Source organism: Gobio gobio (genome assembly GCF_949357685.1).
Source record: "Gobio gobio genome assembly, chromosome: 18".
In the NCBI taxonomy this organism is placed as follows: Eukaryota; Metazoa; Chordata; class Actinopteri; order Cypriniformes; family Gobionidae; genus Gobio; species Gobio gobio.
In genome coordinates, this window is record NC_137111.1 from 44,272,236 (window position 1) to 44,288,645 (window position 16,410).

Here is a 16,410-nt window from a genome sequence, read left to right on the forward strand (position 1 = left end):
TCCGTGTTGAGTTAATATTTCAGTTAAACCGCAACAGAGTTCGTTTGGAAGGGGACCGAGACCCATCTTTTCAAAGGTCTCGGCCCGTTTGTTTGGTGCGCACCAGGGTTCAGATGGCAGCGTTTACACAAAACTGAGCAATCACACTAAAATGAAATTGTAATATTTGCTGACACATTGAATTTATTATTTTATGTTTACAAGCTATATATTTTGTGAGTTATTATTGTTATTAAAAATATTTCATATTTATTAGCATAAACATATTTGATTAACAATCACAATTTGTCATTGATAATCCTATCTGTTTATATTGGCTGCACCATATATAAAGCCAAACTAAACTAATATATTTCTTCAGAAACTGTAAAAAGTAATTTTGTCTATAAATTAATGTTATGCTGCGTTCCAGGAAGGTTTTTAAACCCGTAAGTTACGACTTCAAACCACGACTCACGACTTTGTAGCGTTCCAGGCAAAGTCACGCCAAACTGCCTGAGTGCAAGGAATTGTGGTAGCTTGATGTAAACAAAGCATGGGGCATGGGGCTTATGCTCATTTACAATCATTTATATCGCCAAAGGTGCTTACTCCTTGCTTATTTGAGGGAAACGAAGGAGAAAAACGGCACATAAGGCAAGAGAAGCTGTTATACCTTTTATTTTACGTTATTAGTGTACGACTTTCATAAACACAGCATCCAAAGGGGCTGCCATTGTTGTTTCGCGGGCTATGTGATGTCAGAGCTCGTAACTGGGAGTACATCGATCTAGTACGAGTTCACTGGTGGGAAGTCACAGGTTTGACTGCCGTTCCAGTGCACTTTCAGGGGTAGAAGGTTGGTTAAAAACACGGGTTGCCTGGAACGCGGCATTACTAGTCCCTTTACCCCTTTATTTGACCATTTTAGGGGTCGTAACACTACTGTAAAAGGTTATTCAAGTCTGCATTAGCAAAATCACCAGTTCTTTGTCCTGTAGCCAGACACTGAGCTCATGTTTGAGTCTTCAGATCAATCGAGCGTGAGCAGCTTAATCATTAGTGACCTTCTGTGTGGATCAGCTGTGTTTTCAGAGACGAAAGTGCAAACAGACACTGATCGGGGTGCATCGGCCAATCGCCCCACACATCCATTACACTTTAACCAAGAGTCAGTGCTATACCAACTGTTAACAATTCTGAATTATGCAAATCTGCCCATACAAAAAGAGCGCTTAAATCCACCTATTTTGTTTTCTAAAAAGCACTAGATTTTAAGCCTTATTAAATGTATATGTCAAAGACCATGCAATTCCCATATGGCACTAGTGAAGATCCTTACCTTGTAGCCACCCATGCGATCCTCCTGTCTGAAGGGTTTCGCGTTTTTCAGCCAGTACATCTTGGGCTTGGGGTTTCCCGCTGCTGCGCACCGAAACTTCACGGTGTTGGCCGCCGGGACAGCATGCAGCTTCTTCTCCATCTTCTCCGGTGAGGTCCAAAATGGCGCCCCTGCAGGCAAGAAAGAGCCATTACAACCAACCATTTTACATCATCCAAATATCAACAAGAATCACACTTGCAGTGCACTATAAATATTCTTTGATGTCAGTGTCTAAGCCTAGAAGATTACATGCAGCTTTGATATGTATCACATGCAAACTGAAGGTTTGTTATCTACACCCCCTCTCTTATCTGCTTTCAGCAGTTCATAGATCAGCCCCTGACATCTACAGTGATTTCTATATCTGTTTATGGAAAAACTCAAGATCAAAACCAAAAACAGTAGCTTTTGGCTTGTATGGTGGATTGAAGAAGACATTAGTTTGTTTGTAGCATTCTGTAGCTCTGAAGATCAGCATTAGGGAGGTAAAATTAATCAATGAAAGAAATTGCAATATGAGTGTGTGAGAATAAACTAATTTATTCCAAAACATATTACAATTATTGTACTATGATTGTTGTCCATATCGCACTTATGTGCTTGTGCATTCAATGCAGTTTTGTTATTGTCAAATAAAAGTCTAAAAACTATTAGACGTCAATTGAAAAAATGCTGAAATAAAATAAAAATATTAAATGAAAAACATGTACATAAAATAAAAATGATATAAATGTTATATCAATTGTATATATAAATTAAAATGTTGAAATAAGACATTTAAGTTGAAGTGCTAAAACACAAAATAAATAAATGAAAGCTAAATAAAAGCCTAAAGCATAAAATAAACAAAATAAACAAATAAAAATTAATTCAAAATATTATTAAATGCTATAAATAATACCAAATAACACTGACACATAGAAATGCAATGCAATGGCAAATCAATAAAGTAAAGCAATCAAAATCAATTTTGATCCAACCTATATATCCCAACAGAACTAGATCATTGCCAAAAGAGAGATAAAGCAGGAGGCGTCTGAAACTCAGCAAGGGAAAACAGGAAGCAATGACCACGGATGTAAATCGAAACAGTTATTCACACTCGCGGCACTGCATGACTGCACCGCCCATCTGCTTAATGGAACCCTGCAACTCACAGTGAGCGGCTTAAATAAAAACATATTCCCGTTTGCTCTGAAAATACACAAGAGAAAAGGAGGATAAAACAATTCGGTCCAAAAGCACAGCGGCTTGCCAAGAAGGAACTGGACCATCACATCCAATTTCTTTTGTTCGACAGACATGCTAACCGGAAGGTTGCAAATGACTTGATATGAGACGTGTAAACAGACATCTTCCCTTCAGCATGAAGGCATGCTAATTGGTTTTCAACTTAACTTTTTCTTTCAACGTCTATCTGTCCGTCTGTTTTCTTTCTACACCACCCAACTTTTTCATCTCATCTCGTGGGAATTCTTTCGTAACGGTCATTCTCTTTGACCTCGATGCCCTGACAGACAGCAGACTACACATCTGTAAGCCTGACTCCTTTTAACTTTGTTAACGGTTCAGGTTTTCATTGAGAAATCGAAGATGACCCACAGACATTGGGGCGGTAGGGTCAGATGTCCCGGGAAGCCCCAAAACAGGTGACTTCCAGTGAAAGATGGAGTGACCATTGAACCTTTATTGACATATTTCTTCAAAAACTCAACAGAAACGCTGAGACATCCCAGCAGCTAATTCCATCAAATTAAGCAGAGAAAAAAAAAACAATCCCGGTGTTTAAACAATCCCAGTGCTGTCTGCTCCAGCACACCTCGTCTGAGAGTAACACATCTCACAAATAAAGGAAACTTTCTTGTGAGATTGGTGTTTTTGAGACTGCTGTTGTTGAGGCCCCTTTGCACAGAAATATCAAAGAGTTCTGAGTGGTTCAGCTGGGCAGAAATCCAACCCACTGAGCCCGAAACCGCCCCAAGCACAATACTAAACACCCCTCCATCCCTAGCCCAATTCCCCCACACACCCACCTCAACTCCACTCGTACGCGGCCGAAGGCCAGACCTCCAAAGCTTACACAGAAAAGTGCTGGTGCAGATCCAAACCAGAGCCCATTAGCTGAAAGACCTCGCTCCACCCCTCTTTCCAACAACCCTCTTTAATATTTAGTTTTGCACAACTCAAAACAGATTTTGTTGGGTACGGCACTCGTTTCAACAGTGGAAATGTAGTCAATTTCCTTTCCTCACCTGTCACGGCTTCTCTTTTACATACGGTTCTCAAAACAAATATGAGGAAATTAGAGATAACCATGACAAAAAACTGGAAACTAGAAAGCATTTGAACTTATGGTCCCAAAGTCAATTGTTTTTTTCAATGTGTTTTTGGTCTGAAATGAGGTCTCAGCAATACCCCACCCTTAATTTTTTTCTTTAAGATTTTACATGTTGTTAAAAAGGTTGTTGTAATGGGACTACATAGGTCATTGGGGACATTAAACGCCATCAAGTAACAAGTAAACTCATCTACTCAATAGTCAGCCTTGGGATTATAGTAGTTTGTGTGATTAGGTGCCTAACTTTACTTCTGGAGATTGTATTTAGGCTTCAGAATTCCTAAAAGTTGGGTTAATTTGTGGAGATTATCTTGATGAACAAAACGTGGAAGAATCATAAACTTTTTTTTTGGGGTCACAGAGCTTATTTTCTGCAATAATCCCAAAAATTTTGTGAAATGGAACCAGGTAAACCAGCAAGAAATTTAGCAATTTTGCATTTAAAAGACGTCCAAACATAGCCCTGACGTCTAGGCTAAAACAAGGCAAAATTTGGAAAGTCAATTTCAAAGAAATGAAACCAAACACCTTGTAATCACTGTTGACTTTGCTTGCATGATGGAATATCATACACCTCGCAAGTTATTTTGGAAAAAACAACAAGTGGGTTACTCATAGCCGGACTATATCGATTCTATAGGTAACCGAGACGGCCTTTGCTTGCTGTGAACTTACGAGTTGGCCTACAAAAATCATCCTTGCAGCACTCAATTGCTTAACAAGGCTTTTAAATATACTTTTATACTTCATTAATATTCTACCTCAGGTCTTTACATTTTGCCATTCTCCAAATGTAGCCCAATCTCTTGAATCTCTCTAAATTACAGACAGGCCCCTAATGGACTAGCTACCTGAGAAGGGGAGGGCACAAAGACACAAAGGATGAAGGAAAGACAGGGTCTGGAATTCTGGGTATGTGTCTGGAATTGCTTGATGACACCGTTAACATTAGACTCCTGTCACCAGAGTGTGGTTTCACTGACATAAAATTGCTTCGGTGAATGTAGCAAAACAACGAATACCGTTTCAAAGAACAAATACGCCAAACGTGTTGCATCTACAACTAGCACTTGTTTATTTTCTCTAAAAACTATCGAAAATAAAAGTGCATTTCACATGGTACTTTGTGACAGCTGGTGATCGTCCCCAAGTCCCGATACTCACGCATTTGTTCGCCGTCCGCCCCAACATCGTCCGATCGCTCCGTGTCGTCCTCATCGTCGCCGGATGAGATGGCATCTGCAGAGAGTACCGGGAATACTGTAACCTTGCTTTGATTCTCCTGCCGTCACAACACCCTCACATCTATGCTAACTATAATTATTCAATTATTAGCTATTTTTGACTCATTTTTGTCTCATTTCGAAGACTGTGCCCTCCAAAGTTCGCATTTGTTGAAAGGATAAATCAATGAGGATTTCTCATTTATATAAGTCACCACTATAATATTAAATAGTGAGATGTAAATTGGCAGTCTCAATGGCGTATGTGCAAACAATGTGACCTCCGAAAGGGGAAAGGCTTCAAAATGAGACACACCAATAGTAACGACAGCGTTTAATATGGCAGCTTGCAGTCAATATCATATATATACAGCTCTGGAAAAAAAATTAAGATACCACTTAACATTGAGAAATCTAGAGCTGTATATAATTTTCGTTTAAAATGTTACTGTGAAACACGATTGTGATCAGAGCTACTATGAATGCTAGCTAGCAAACTGTCAAAGAAACTGTTTAATAAAAAAAAAAACACTGTCACGTGATGTGTTAAAACAGCCAAAATTTCTGTATAACACAACAAAAGGAGTAAAACAAGCAAACAACTAATACGGTCACAATACTCAATTTACAGAGCCAAAGAATCTCGTAAAAACAATACAAACAAATCCAAAACGTGCAAAGGACGTGCAAAGTCATCTTAAAGACATCTTCCATCTCTCTGTATTGTAAAGTAAGCAATGAACTGTAAAAATACAATGAAAATAAGACAAACAGAATTATAGCGCCGCGAACGAAAACCCATCTGCGAATATGAAAGTCTTAATCTGCCGATGGCGCCCCCTGTGGTAGACAAGTGTCTCACCTGTAACGTTTACGATGAAGCAAAGCGCGTCGCCGGCCTGCGAGCCCGCGGCACTGCACGCATACAGGCCCGAATCCTTAGGGGTGGCGTCGCGGATCTGTAGCCACTCCTGATCTATGAACGTGCGGTTGTCAGGGCCCAGCGAGGAGCCGTCTTTGGTCCAGATGATGGCGGCCGCCTCGGGCAGCGGGCAGTTGAGCTTGAGCAGTTCACCCGGGTGCACCGAGCACAGGGTGGGCTTAGAGTTTTGGATTTTGGTCGGAGGCTCTGCAGAGCGAAGAGGAAAAGAGAGGAGGGCAGGAGGAAAGGGGTGATAGGGTGCACAGAGGAAGAGAAAGACAAAGAGCAAGAGTGTAAGACGAAAAACACAGCACCAAAATAACATCCCTAGAGTGACTAGTGAGAGTGTGAAGAAGAGGCTTCAGATGATCAATTATACAATAGCTCACCCAAAAGTATAAGTCTAGCCCAAATAAAGACACCACAGAGTGTCCCATTAGCTGTGAATTGTGTATACAGAGCGTTTCTGGAAGCATGCAGCTGTACCAGAGGGAAAGAGTGTGGCATTAGCAGTGCGTTGACATGAAAGAGGTGCCAGTTGAGAAATAGGACTCAATATTTGTTCATTTCATAAACAGAGCCTTCGGTTTTCCTTTCCCTGTCGTTTCAACCCCGACCTCACACATTAGAATTAAGCCATTATTGCTGGTTTATTACAGTGCTTTGATTATACTCTCTCTCTCTCTCTCGCTCAACTTTTTTCCTCACCAGCCAGCCACAATAGCTAGTGGTTTTCCAAATTTATTAGCATTTTTACCGGCCACAATTTTTACATTGATACCATGGGACACTGTCATATAGATATTTTTGACATTATCTCATAATTTGGCAACATGTATATTAGGCTGCTGTCACTTTAAGACCTGACGGATTCATTATACTGTTATACGTTTTCTTTCTCAACTAATTACGTTCACTTAAAACATAACTGACTGTGTTCACGAGAATACTCTCCAAGACCGGAATTTTGACATTCTTTTGTGTGTATTTGACTATCCAATTTAGTAGGAGGCAGATTTATGTTACACTATTTTCCACTCTACTGGGTGTGAATAAGTAAAATGATGTGCAATCGCAAGCCAAAATTCAAGCCCTGTGACACCAACAATATTCTTCAGGAGCAAATGAAACGAGTGAGTGAGTGGAGACGGGTTTGTGTGTTGGAGAAATGAGAGAGAAAGAGCAGCTAGTATCGTATATCTATTCTGTGGAAAATTAGCATTGGAAACGTTTCAGATATTTCAGTATCGATATGCATACATATATTGCACTTAGTTTGATATTTCAGATGCTTTTTCAAAAGACTACAATTGAAAATGTATATATTAAATTCAGACCGGCAAATTGGTTAGTAGGTGCGACTGCGTTACACGCCACTGCCGAAATCCACCCGCATTTGGCGGGTTTGGCGTGTGTTAATGTCAAGCCCTGTATAAATGTGTGTGTGTGTGTGTGTGTGTGTGTGTGTGTGTGTGTGTTCGGTAAATAATAAAACCCATATTGGTTGACCACTAGTTAGTTCAAGCAAAACATACCATCTATATCCATTTCAATTCACCTGAGATTCCATTGAGTGCAAAGCCAAGACGGACAGAAATCAAACACTCAATCAGAAAGTCAGAATGAGCAGTAGAGAGAGAGAGAGAGGAATTCAGGAAAGATATTTTATCCATTTAATTCACTTGATCTTTTTGGGTAGAATGATAAACAACGATTAACACTGCACTGCAGTCTGCATAGTAATCATAATGGTGCCTTGATGTTGTTGCACACTCAAATGAGGTCAAAACTTTCTTCCTCAAACTACAGCCATCAAGCCGTCAACACGTTCTACTATAGAAGAGAACTGTACAATCTGTGTGAAACAACACCAGCACAGATATTACATTTCTGCGCAATTAACATAGCTGGATGATTAAACCCAGACCACAGAAATGCAGCTCAAACCACAATCTCGCACCGACAAACACGTTCAGCGAATCCCCAGACTAATTGTCCAATAATTTGGCAAGTACACCATGATCCACTTCTGTGATAGCATAAAAGTGAATGCGAATGCATTGTCTCTGATTCTGGAAGCTTCTGGCTCTCTATGAAGGAGATCTCATGTGTCTACAGTACTAACAATAACCTATTGCATCTGAGCGGAAACTATGAATTAACACAGACTAAACAGCTTTATAAGTGTACAAAAAGACGTAAACATTGAAAGCGAGAGGTATGGAAAAACATGGTCAGACTTGTCAAGAATCAGAACTAATCTGAGAGCGCAGAGACACTCCCAACCCTTCCTGTAGTAACACACCTATATTCCTGCACATTCTTGTCTTATTGTGACTGTGAGTAGATTGAACTACACACGGCAGGAAGGGAAAGTCATATGACTTGCGCTCGGTCCTCAAGGGGGTTGGAGTGTGCTTGAAGGTCTAAACTCTCTCCCCAGGCACGTTGCCCTACACACGTTTAGTTCCTGTATTGTTCCTTTTTTTCCCTCTACTCCGGAAACAATTACCTTTTTCTTTTATGCCTTTCTCGACTGTGCAGCCTTAGAACGAACCCTGCCGTTGATTGATGGGACCGGCATTCATTGCCTTGCTCTTCCGGAGGCCTCTGTTTGTCCAACTGTTATTTAACTGTAATTGGTTGCGTATTTCCCTCTATTGTACGATTAAAGACAACCTGAAAAAAAAAAAAACGAGGCCTGCTCCCGCTCAAGTCCTGTTAAAAAGCCAACACATGTGGAACAGTTTTTTTCTTCTACATACACTCTTAGGAAACTCTGTAGGATGACCAGTGGACATTCAAGTCTCACTAAACTTTTAGTATATAAATAGAGAGCAGATAAGATGCTAACGGGTATTGAACAGCTACAAGCGATCAAGGAGTGCAAAAGATTAAGCCGTGCATGCTGAAAGTGGAAAAAGCCATGCAAAAATGCAGAAATAAGCAAAACAGGAGACAAAAGAGCTCTCCAACACATCCAAATGATTACTTATGGGTTTTGTGCATGTATGCATTTGGCAGACATTTTTATTTAGAGCGGCTTCCAGTGTACTCAAGGTTTATTTTAAATGTCAACGCTTATTTTTTCTTATTTTAAATTGTAACGCTTTACAATAAAATTACATTAGCTAACATGAACTAACAATGAACAATCATTTAAAAAATATTTATTAATCTTAATTAATAAATTCAACATTTACTAACACTTTACTTTACAAGTTGCATCTGTTAATATCATTTAATGGATCTTAGCTAACATGAACGGACAATGAAAAGTTGTGGTTATATGAACTAGCGTTAACAAAGATGGATAAATACTGTAACAAATGTATTGTTCATTATTAGTTGATGCATCTAATGTGAACTAATGGGACCTTATTATAAAGTGTTGCCGCTTTTAATTATTTGGTTTTAATCAGTACAATTCCCTACATTGGCATTGCTAGCGCCATGCTTTACCAGCAACATACCAGCCAGTTTCAACCTGTTTTAGTTGTTCAAATAATCAACTTCATGGACACAGAAAAAAACAGCTTCATAACTCATAGGTTAAGAAAACTTCTCACGGCACTCCGATAAATTTTGTCCGTTCTGGCAAGTCAAGAACTTAGTAAGATGCAACCTCATCGTCTTTAAACATTTGACATGCTTTCATTCTCTTTATTCTCCAGGTCCAGTACATCTGTTCTTTACCATCAACACTACCTCCTGCTCCTCTGGTTTGCTCTTTGACCTCTCACCTCTCACCCTGCCAACCGACCCCCTGCCGTCCACAAGACACAGACCCTCCACAAATCCACAACCTGTTGACATCCTGAAAATTCCAGATTTTTCTTCATGGGAAAGGTCAGAGAAACATCCTACTCGGCCACAATAAACGCAGTCTTTTCCTCATGTGCTGAAACAGGAATAATACGCGGCTGGGATAAAACACACGCAGAGCGAGCCTGCAAACTCAATTTCTCGAGGTGTGACTGTATCTGTTCTCCTGTGTTTACTTCTGAAGAGACTGCCGGTTATTATTATCAAACGTCCCGTCAGGAGTGACGGATACGGACTGTCTCGCACTTCCCGTCCGCTCCACCAAGTCTCATTTGCGCCTCTGCTAGAACAGATAATTAGGCTCTCGACCAAACTGTGACAGGATCCAGTCTGTCCAATTCTCACTCTATCATCCTTCTGTCTCCGCCTGCTTGGCGACATGGAATCGAGACCGCTGTGCGCTTCACTGAGTGTGCGGGGTCAGTCGGATGAGATACGTCTAAGACGAGACAAAATGACTCTGTGATAACAGAAGTATACACCCTATTCCCGCTTTTCCAGGATTTCCAAACCAGGGAGTTGCAGACATCTAGATGTTCATGATGGAACTAGTAGAAATGCTGATGCCAAATGTAATTCCATAAAAAGGCCTAATACTTGAACGTAAAGGGATGGTTCACCCAAAAATGAATATTTTGTCATTAATTACTGACCCTCAAGTCGTTCCAAAAACCCGCAAGACCTACGTTCATCTTTGGAAGACAAATGAAGATATTTTTGATGAAATCTGAGAGATTTCTGTCCCTCCATTGACAGCTACGCAACTACTACTTTGACGCTTCAAAAAAAAATCCATATGAATTGAGTGGTTCAGTCCAAATTTTCTGAAGAGACACGATCGCTTTATAGGATTTAATTTAGGTTTTATTTATCAACATTTATCGACACATTAGTTGTGCTATAAGGAAGCTCAAGCATGTTCACTTGAAGTGCGAGAACCAATGAGGTTCATTCTCGTGTTACGTTTGAGCTTCAGCAAGAACCAATGAGGTTTGTTCTCACGCGTCAAGCAGGTTCAGTTGAGCTTCTGTTTATGTTCGCCAATGTTAATATGTGAATAAAAGCCTAAATTCAATCTGTTCATCATATAAAGCGATCATGTCTCGTCAGAAAATTTTGACTAAACCGCTCAATTCATATGGATTAGTTTAACAATGTCTTTATGAACTTTTTGAAGCATTAAAGGGATAGTTCACCCAACAATAAAAATTAGCCCATGATTTACTCACCCTCAAGTCATTAGTTATATTATATTATAACTAATTTTTTTATATTATTATTTAGTTATATTATTAAAGTCCAGGCTAATCCAAGCATTAGAATTGGATTAATAGTTGCTCTGTTTTTGAAGTCCGGGGTGTTAATAAAGGCCTCCTGAAGCGAATCGATGCGTTTGGTTAAGAAAAATATCCATATTTAAAACTTTATCAAGTAAACTTTCGGCCGACCGCCTTCCGTAGAAAAGTGTTGAATGTTGAAAGTGAAACTCAAGATGCGTATGTGATGTCATGTGGAGCATGTTTTTTGATGGGCAGATGCACTTTTTATGGACTTCAAAAACAGAGCAACTATGAATCCAGTTCTAATGCTTGGATTAGCCTGGACTTTTGTAATATAACTCTTTTTATTCGATTTTATTCGTCTGAAAGAAGAATGTCATATACACCTAGGATGACTTGAGGGTGAGTAAATCAAGGGCTAATTTTTATTTTTGGGTGAACTACCCCTTGAAAGTGTTAGTTGAGTATCAATGGAAGGACAGTAATCTCTCAGATTTCATCAAAAAGATCTTCATTTGTGTTCCGAAGATGAACGAAAGTGAGATGAGGGTGAGTAAATAATGACAGAATTTTCATTTTTGTGTGAACTATCACTTTAAATTAAAACATCATATCAAATCTATTTCCATTAAGCTTATGGCCAAAATCTTGTGATTTATTCATTATTTTGAATGAACACAAAGTATATGGTGTTGTTAAGTGGTTGCTTACAGGCCAAAGTCACCCTAAAGTCTTCATAACATTCTGGTCCCTAGATATGCCTCAGTACTGTCCTTCAAATCTAATCGCACCTGTCCTCACATCTCTATAGGACAAAAGGTGTGAAACAAGTTTAGAAGTTATCATGGGAATTGTTTAAACAGTAATGGTGAAGTTTTCCTTAGCAAACACAGTTAATTAGATCACAGGGATTCAGAAGACCAGCCACCCGCCCCGCACAAGTTCACTCTACACAAGCTGTGCATTCGTCCTGTTCTCCTTTCACGTTCCCCTCCTTCCTTATTTTCTCACCCCTTCCCGTTTTCTACTCCAGTTAAATCCCAACACTCTTCCGTAGCCGCTCCTTTTCTTTCTTAATCACAATCGCCTTTCAAATTGTAATTTCTGCTAGCTTTATTGTCATGACAATGGCATGCCCAGCCAAAAGCACAGGCCTCTAAGAGGCGCCCACGGCAACAGATCGACACACAAGCATCCGGGCAAATCTCATTGGCCAACTTTCCCTCCAAAACCTCTGGAGTCACATATAAACACTGGAATTTGGTGGTGGATAACTTTAAACTTTATTATATAACCTGTTCTTATTTCTGCTATGTGCTATGGATTATGCATCAAAGCATGCAGCTTCTTGAGGAGAAGTGTGCTAGTTAGTGCTAGTGATGGATGTAAGCGGATAAAATAAGGCAAAAAAAAGAGACTTGCATTATAAATAGATATCATCAAAGTCACCTGAGCCAGTTTTATATTAAAACACATAGTTTATTAGTGGATTGCAATTAAATAAGGTCTTAATGTACTTGCTAGAATTTTAATTTGGGTGAACTTTGAAAAATTGGTTGGCACAACTACAACTAGTGAAGTTGAGGAAACTCAAAAATGCTTTGCAGCCAGTTGCTTTATTTTTTTTTGTAGGTTTACTCAACTTTTTGTTTTTTACAGTGCACCCAAAACATTTGAGCAACCACATAGTAAAGTAGGGGAATGTTTTGCAAAGGAAAAAATAGAAAAAAATTAACTACATATACACAGCAACAAACAACTGCCACATAAAAAATTCTAACAAACAAAACAAAAAAACTTTTAGTTTGTTTAATGGGAGAGTGAGGCTTTAGTCACCCAAGAACACACAATAAACAAAGGGTGTGAGCTGACGCTTTTATTACAGGGACTTACTATCATGATTTAGGAACGTTTAGTTTAAACAGAGAACGATTCGCCCAGGAAACCCCCTTCTGTATGCAGGTGGACACTTTAAGACACACTTACCCAGACTGTGCGACAGGCTGAGCATCTCTCACAGTTCTGGCATTACGGGTTTGGGAATTCTCGACATGAACAGGAACGTCTGGGTTGCGAGAGAGAAACCCTCGGGCTAAAAACTCAGAGAGAAAGGAATTGGGGACGATTCCGATTCCGGAAAACAGAGTGATGGCCGCAAAGATTCGCTTGGATCTCCAGCCAATGTTTGAAACATCATCAAAGCCCCGTTTGACTGTGTCTAATTCTGTCCAAACCAACAGGGCACACACGCACACTAAACACCAGCAGAACCACTCCAATGACAATAAATAAATCACACAATCCAAATAACAATGATCCGAACCAAGCTTGTGCGATTTCACATTTTCCACCATTGGCCATACCTCAGGTTCCAACCACAGACCTTATGGGCCGGCAGGGAATGAGAGAATAAAGGGCGAAGATCTTCAACTCTATTGTGCTCTAAGCCCTGTCAGATTACATTTGATCCAAGTTTGCTTTCCCACACTTTCACAATGTGTTGTTTTCCAACCACTCAGAAGATTTCAACCACTCTCCCAGCCTTTATCACGTCTAAAGAGAAGCGACGCCTGTTCCAAATCAAACTAAGTAAGCAACATTGCTTATTCAGGAAGGTAATGTAATATTTCTATCATATAACTCTCCCTTAACAGAAAAACCAGCTCATGTGAAACTCTCTGTAGGAATTCAAGACTGATATGCTATCTTAAACAATTACCCCTCCCAGAAACGCAACCAAGCCCTTGGTGGGCTTTGCATGCCTCAAGTGGGGGCTGTTGTAGTTTCCCTCCAGGGGTGGGCGTTTAATGGCAGGCTTTTTTTGTCGAATTGATACACATACTGTCTTCTGGTACAAAGAGTAAACATGTTTAGCACAACCCCCTGTAAGCACTCAACTACTTGAGTTGCATCTGTGCGACAAGAAACTGGTGTGGCTAGCGCTCTCCACCTTTCACCAAAACCTCCGAGCCTATCCGCATCACATGACTCCACTTGAGCCACTTAATCCTCATCACATGACCTCTCATAATCTTCCATCATATGATAGGAGAGAAAAGTGCAAATCGTCTTACAAAGTTCCACAACATAGAGCACTTAGCGTTAGATGAAAAGTTAAGCATCTGACTTTGGACAAAAGAAAACTGACAGAACAATCCACTGCAAAATTGTGCAACACAACTTCTTTTGTGTTTCAGACGTTACGCGAGGCTTTACTCTTAAAGGAACAGTTCATCCAAAAATTGTACATGACTCGACTCGAAAGCAATATATTTTTAAAGCATTTCCTGCTCTTTTTCACACAACAGAAGTATGAAAAGGGTTTCAAGGATAAAAAGCAACATCCAAATAGTACTTATCTTTATATCTTCATTGAATTATAATTTAAATTTCAATCTGTTTCTCGAGCAAATCCATATCAAAATGTTTTTTTGTTCTTTTAGGTCCAATAATGGCCTCAAAAGCCATTGATAACAATATGCTTCCATTGAATGGAAAAAGTTTTTTAAAAAATGTTTGGAACGAGGTGAGGGTGAGTAAATAAAGACAGGATTTTATTTTAGGGTGAACTTTCCCTTTAACCCTACTGTGGGCTTGTATGGACCTCTTTTAACCCTGAGGTCAAAGGGTATCTGGAAAGTGTTGGTTGGGGGGTTGGGTAATGGCTTTGAGTGATTGTGTTTGACAACTCTTTAAATTAACATAGTGATTAAAGCTAGAAGAACAAAAGCAGACTTATCCAACACAACAGTTCCCATTACCTGCCGCCTCAAACGTAACAGGCCACTTTGGGCTATAGCAGCAACAACTAGATCACAACTACTAATGGTATGGTGCGATGTGGCAAAACTGGGCCAAGAAAGTGCCAAAGAACCATATAAAATCACTGTTTGGCAATGAAGACGATGACAAACCACATCCCGTTAAAAGGAAGTCAGGAAACCTCGGAAAAGAGTGAATCTCTTGTTTCATATTAGTTCAAATCTGAAAGCAAGTACGGTTTATTTTCTTCCCAAACAAACTAATACGGGTTGGTTTGCGTCTGCATGCCAAGCTAGCTAGCAGGTATGTGTGTGGTCCTCGACTCTGAACAACATTAAACTCAGACAGATGGAGAACGAGAAAATATGGGGGGAGAAAGGAAAAGAGACGTTACGATCGGAACCACAAAAATCCTAAAAGCGACTCTTTGGAACGAGCTGTTGTGAATATACCATACGGAAAATAATTCCATGCGTTATAAAACCTCAGGGTTCGCAGTTCAAAGACGCCAGATATATGCTTAAACCACTTTCTCCACATAATTATCAGCGTTTCAAAGATGTGCTCCATGCAAGAGAAATACTTCCTAGGGTTTGCGTAGAGCAACTCGTAAAACCTCCAAACCACACTTCACTGCAAACCAGCACCTCCTCAGAACTTTCCTGGCTGTCTTGAAGGGCTGAACACAACCGTTTATGAAAAGCTAAATCCCATAAATCTCCACTAACTAATGATCTATAAAGCAACGAGGAATCTTACCTATTACCAAGAGAAATTCCGCTCTGTAATGTTTTTGTTTCACCCAAATTCCTTATTTTCCCAAGACTTCCCCCAATAAAAACAAAATGTTTTCACACATAGGTGCAGCTGTGTGGAAGACGGTGATTGTTTTTACAGCAATTAAGCGGTAAAGAAGCATCAATGAACTATTGAGATTTCCCCTGCTGGGAATGATCTTCATGTGGGACGTGCCTTCCATCACTCATATTCCTTACCTTCAGGTTCAATCGTGGGCTCCACCTCTTCAGCAATCCTCAACGACGGCCTCGCCACAGACGCCGTAGCCAGGGTCAAAAGTAGGAGCGCACCCAGAAGCCACCCCCGGGCGGACATCCCATCAGCAGAGGGTGTGTCTCCCCATCCCCCCCTCCTCGACCTCCCCCTGGACACGGATCCCATCTGAGGGGCTCCGCCCAACCATGAACTGCAGGCTGTACGATCGGTCACTCACTGGAATTCTCACCGATCACCTGAGCTGAGGAGGGCGGTAGAGAGGACAGCAATGGTTCAGGTTGTCCCCCGAGGAGAAAAAGAGAAGATGAGGGGAAAACAATTAGAAAAGCATTGTTTGATATCCCTAATCCAACTCCTCTAAATCCACAGCATAGACCCTAAATATCAAATCGGACTATTCGAGATCAGAAGCATAACTTACAGATTATGTTGTAGGTCTATGTTTATGGAGAGCACAGATAGAAACTAAAGGCCCACGTGTCAAAATGCTGTTAAACGAGCCTTGCCACAAACATACCAAAGCTCTGATGCATTAGACCTACCTACAGTCTGACACCTACACACACACTACAGCCGACAAACATCTTCATCGGCCACTGCCTCAAGAGATACCTGCAACTTTTGTTAACTCTCTTCTAGAACTGTACTCATCCAGAGTGAGGGTTGGCAAAAATCACTCTGGA

The 16,410-nt window shown here is 40.3% G+C and overlaps 1 protein-coding gene across 1 annotated transcript in view; it reads right to left on the reverse strand.

Moving 5' to 3' along the window:
- Positions 1 to 16,410, reverse strand: part of fgfr2 (fibroblast growth factor receptor 2) — a 61,815-nt gene that overhangs the window by 42,424 nt on the left and 2,981 nt on the right. Inside the window, exons 2-5 of the mRNA XM_079843072.1 lie at positions 15,709 to 15,968; positions 5,787 to 6,053; positions 4,866 to 4,940; positions 1,322 to 1,491 (exon numbers count right to left, since the gene is read on the reverse strand). Coding sequence (XP_079699198.1) covers positions 1,322 to 1,491; positions 4,866 to 4,940; positions 5,787 to 6,053; positions 15,709 to 15,892 — 696 coding nt within the window. The 5' untranslated portion in view covers positions 15,893 to 15,968. The remainder of the gene's footprint in view (positions 1 to 1,321; positions 1,492 to 4,865; positions 4,941 to 5,786; positions 6,054 to 15,708; positions 15,969 to 16,410) is intronic.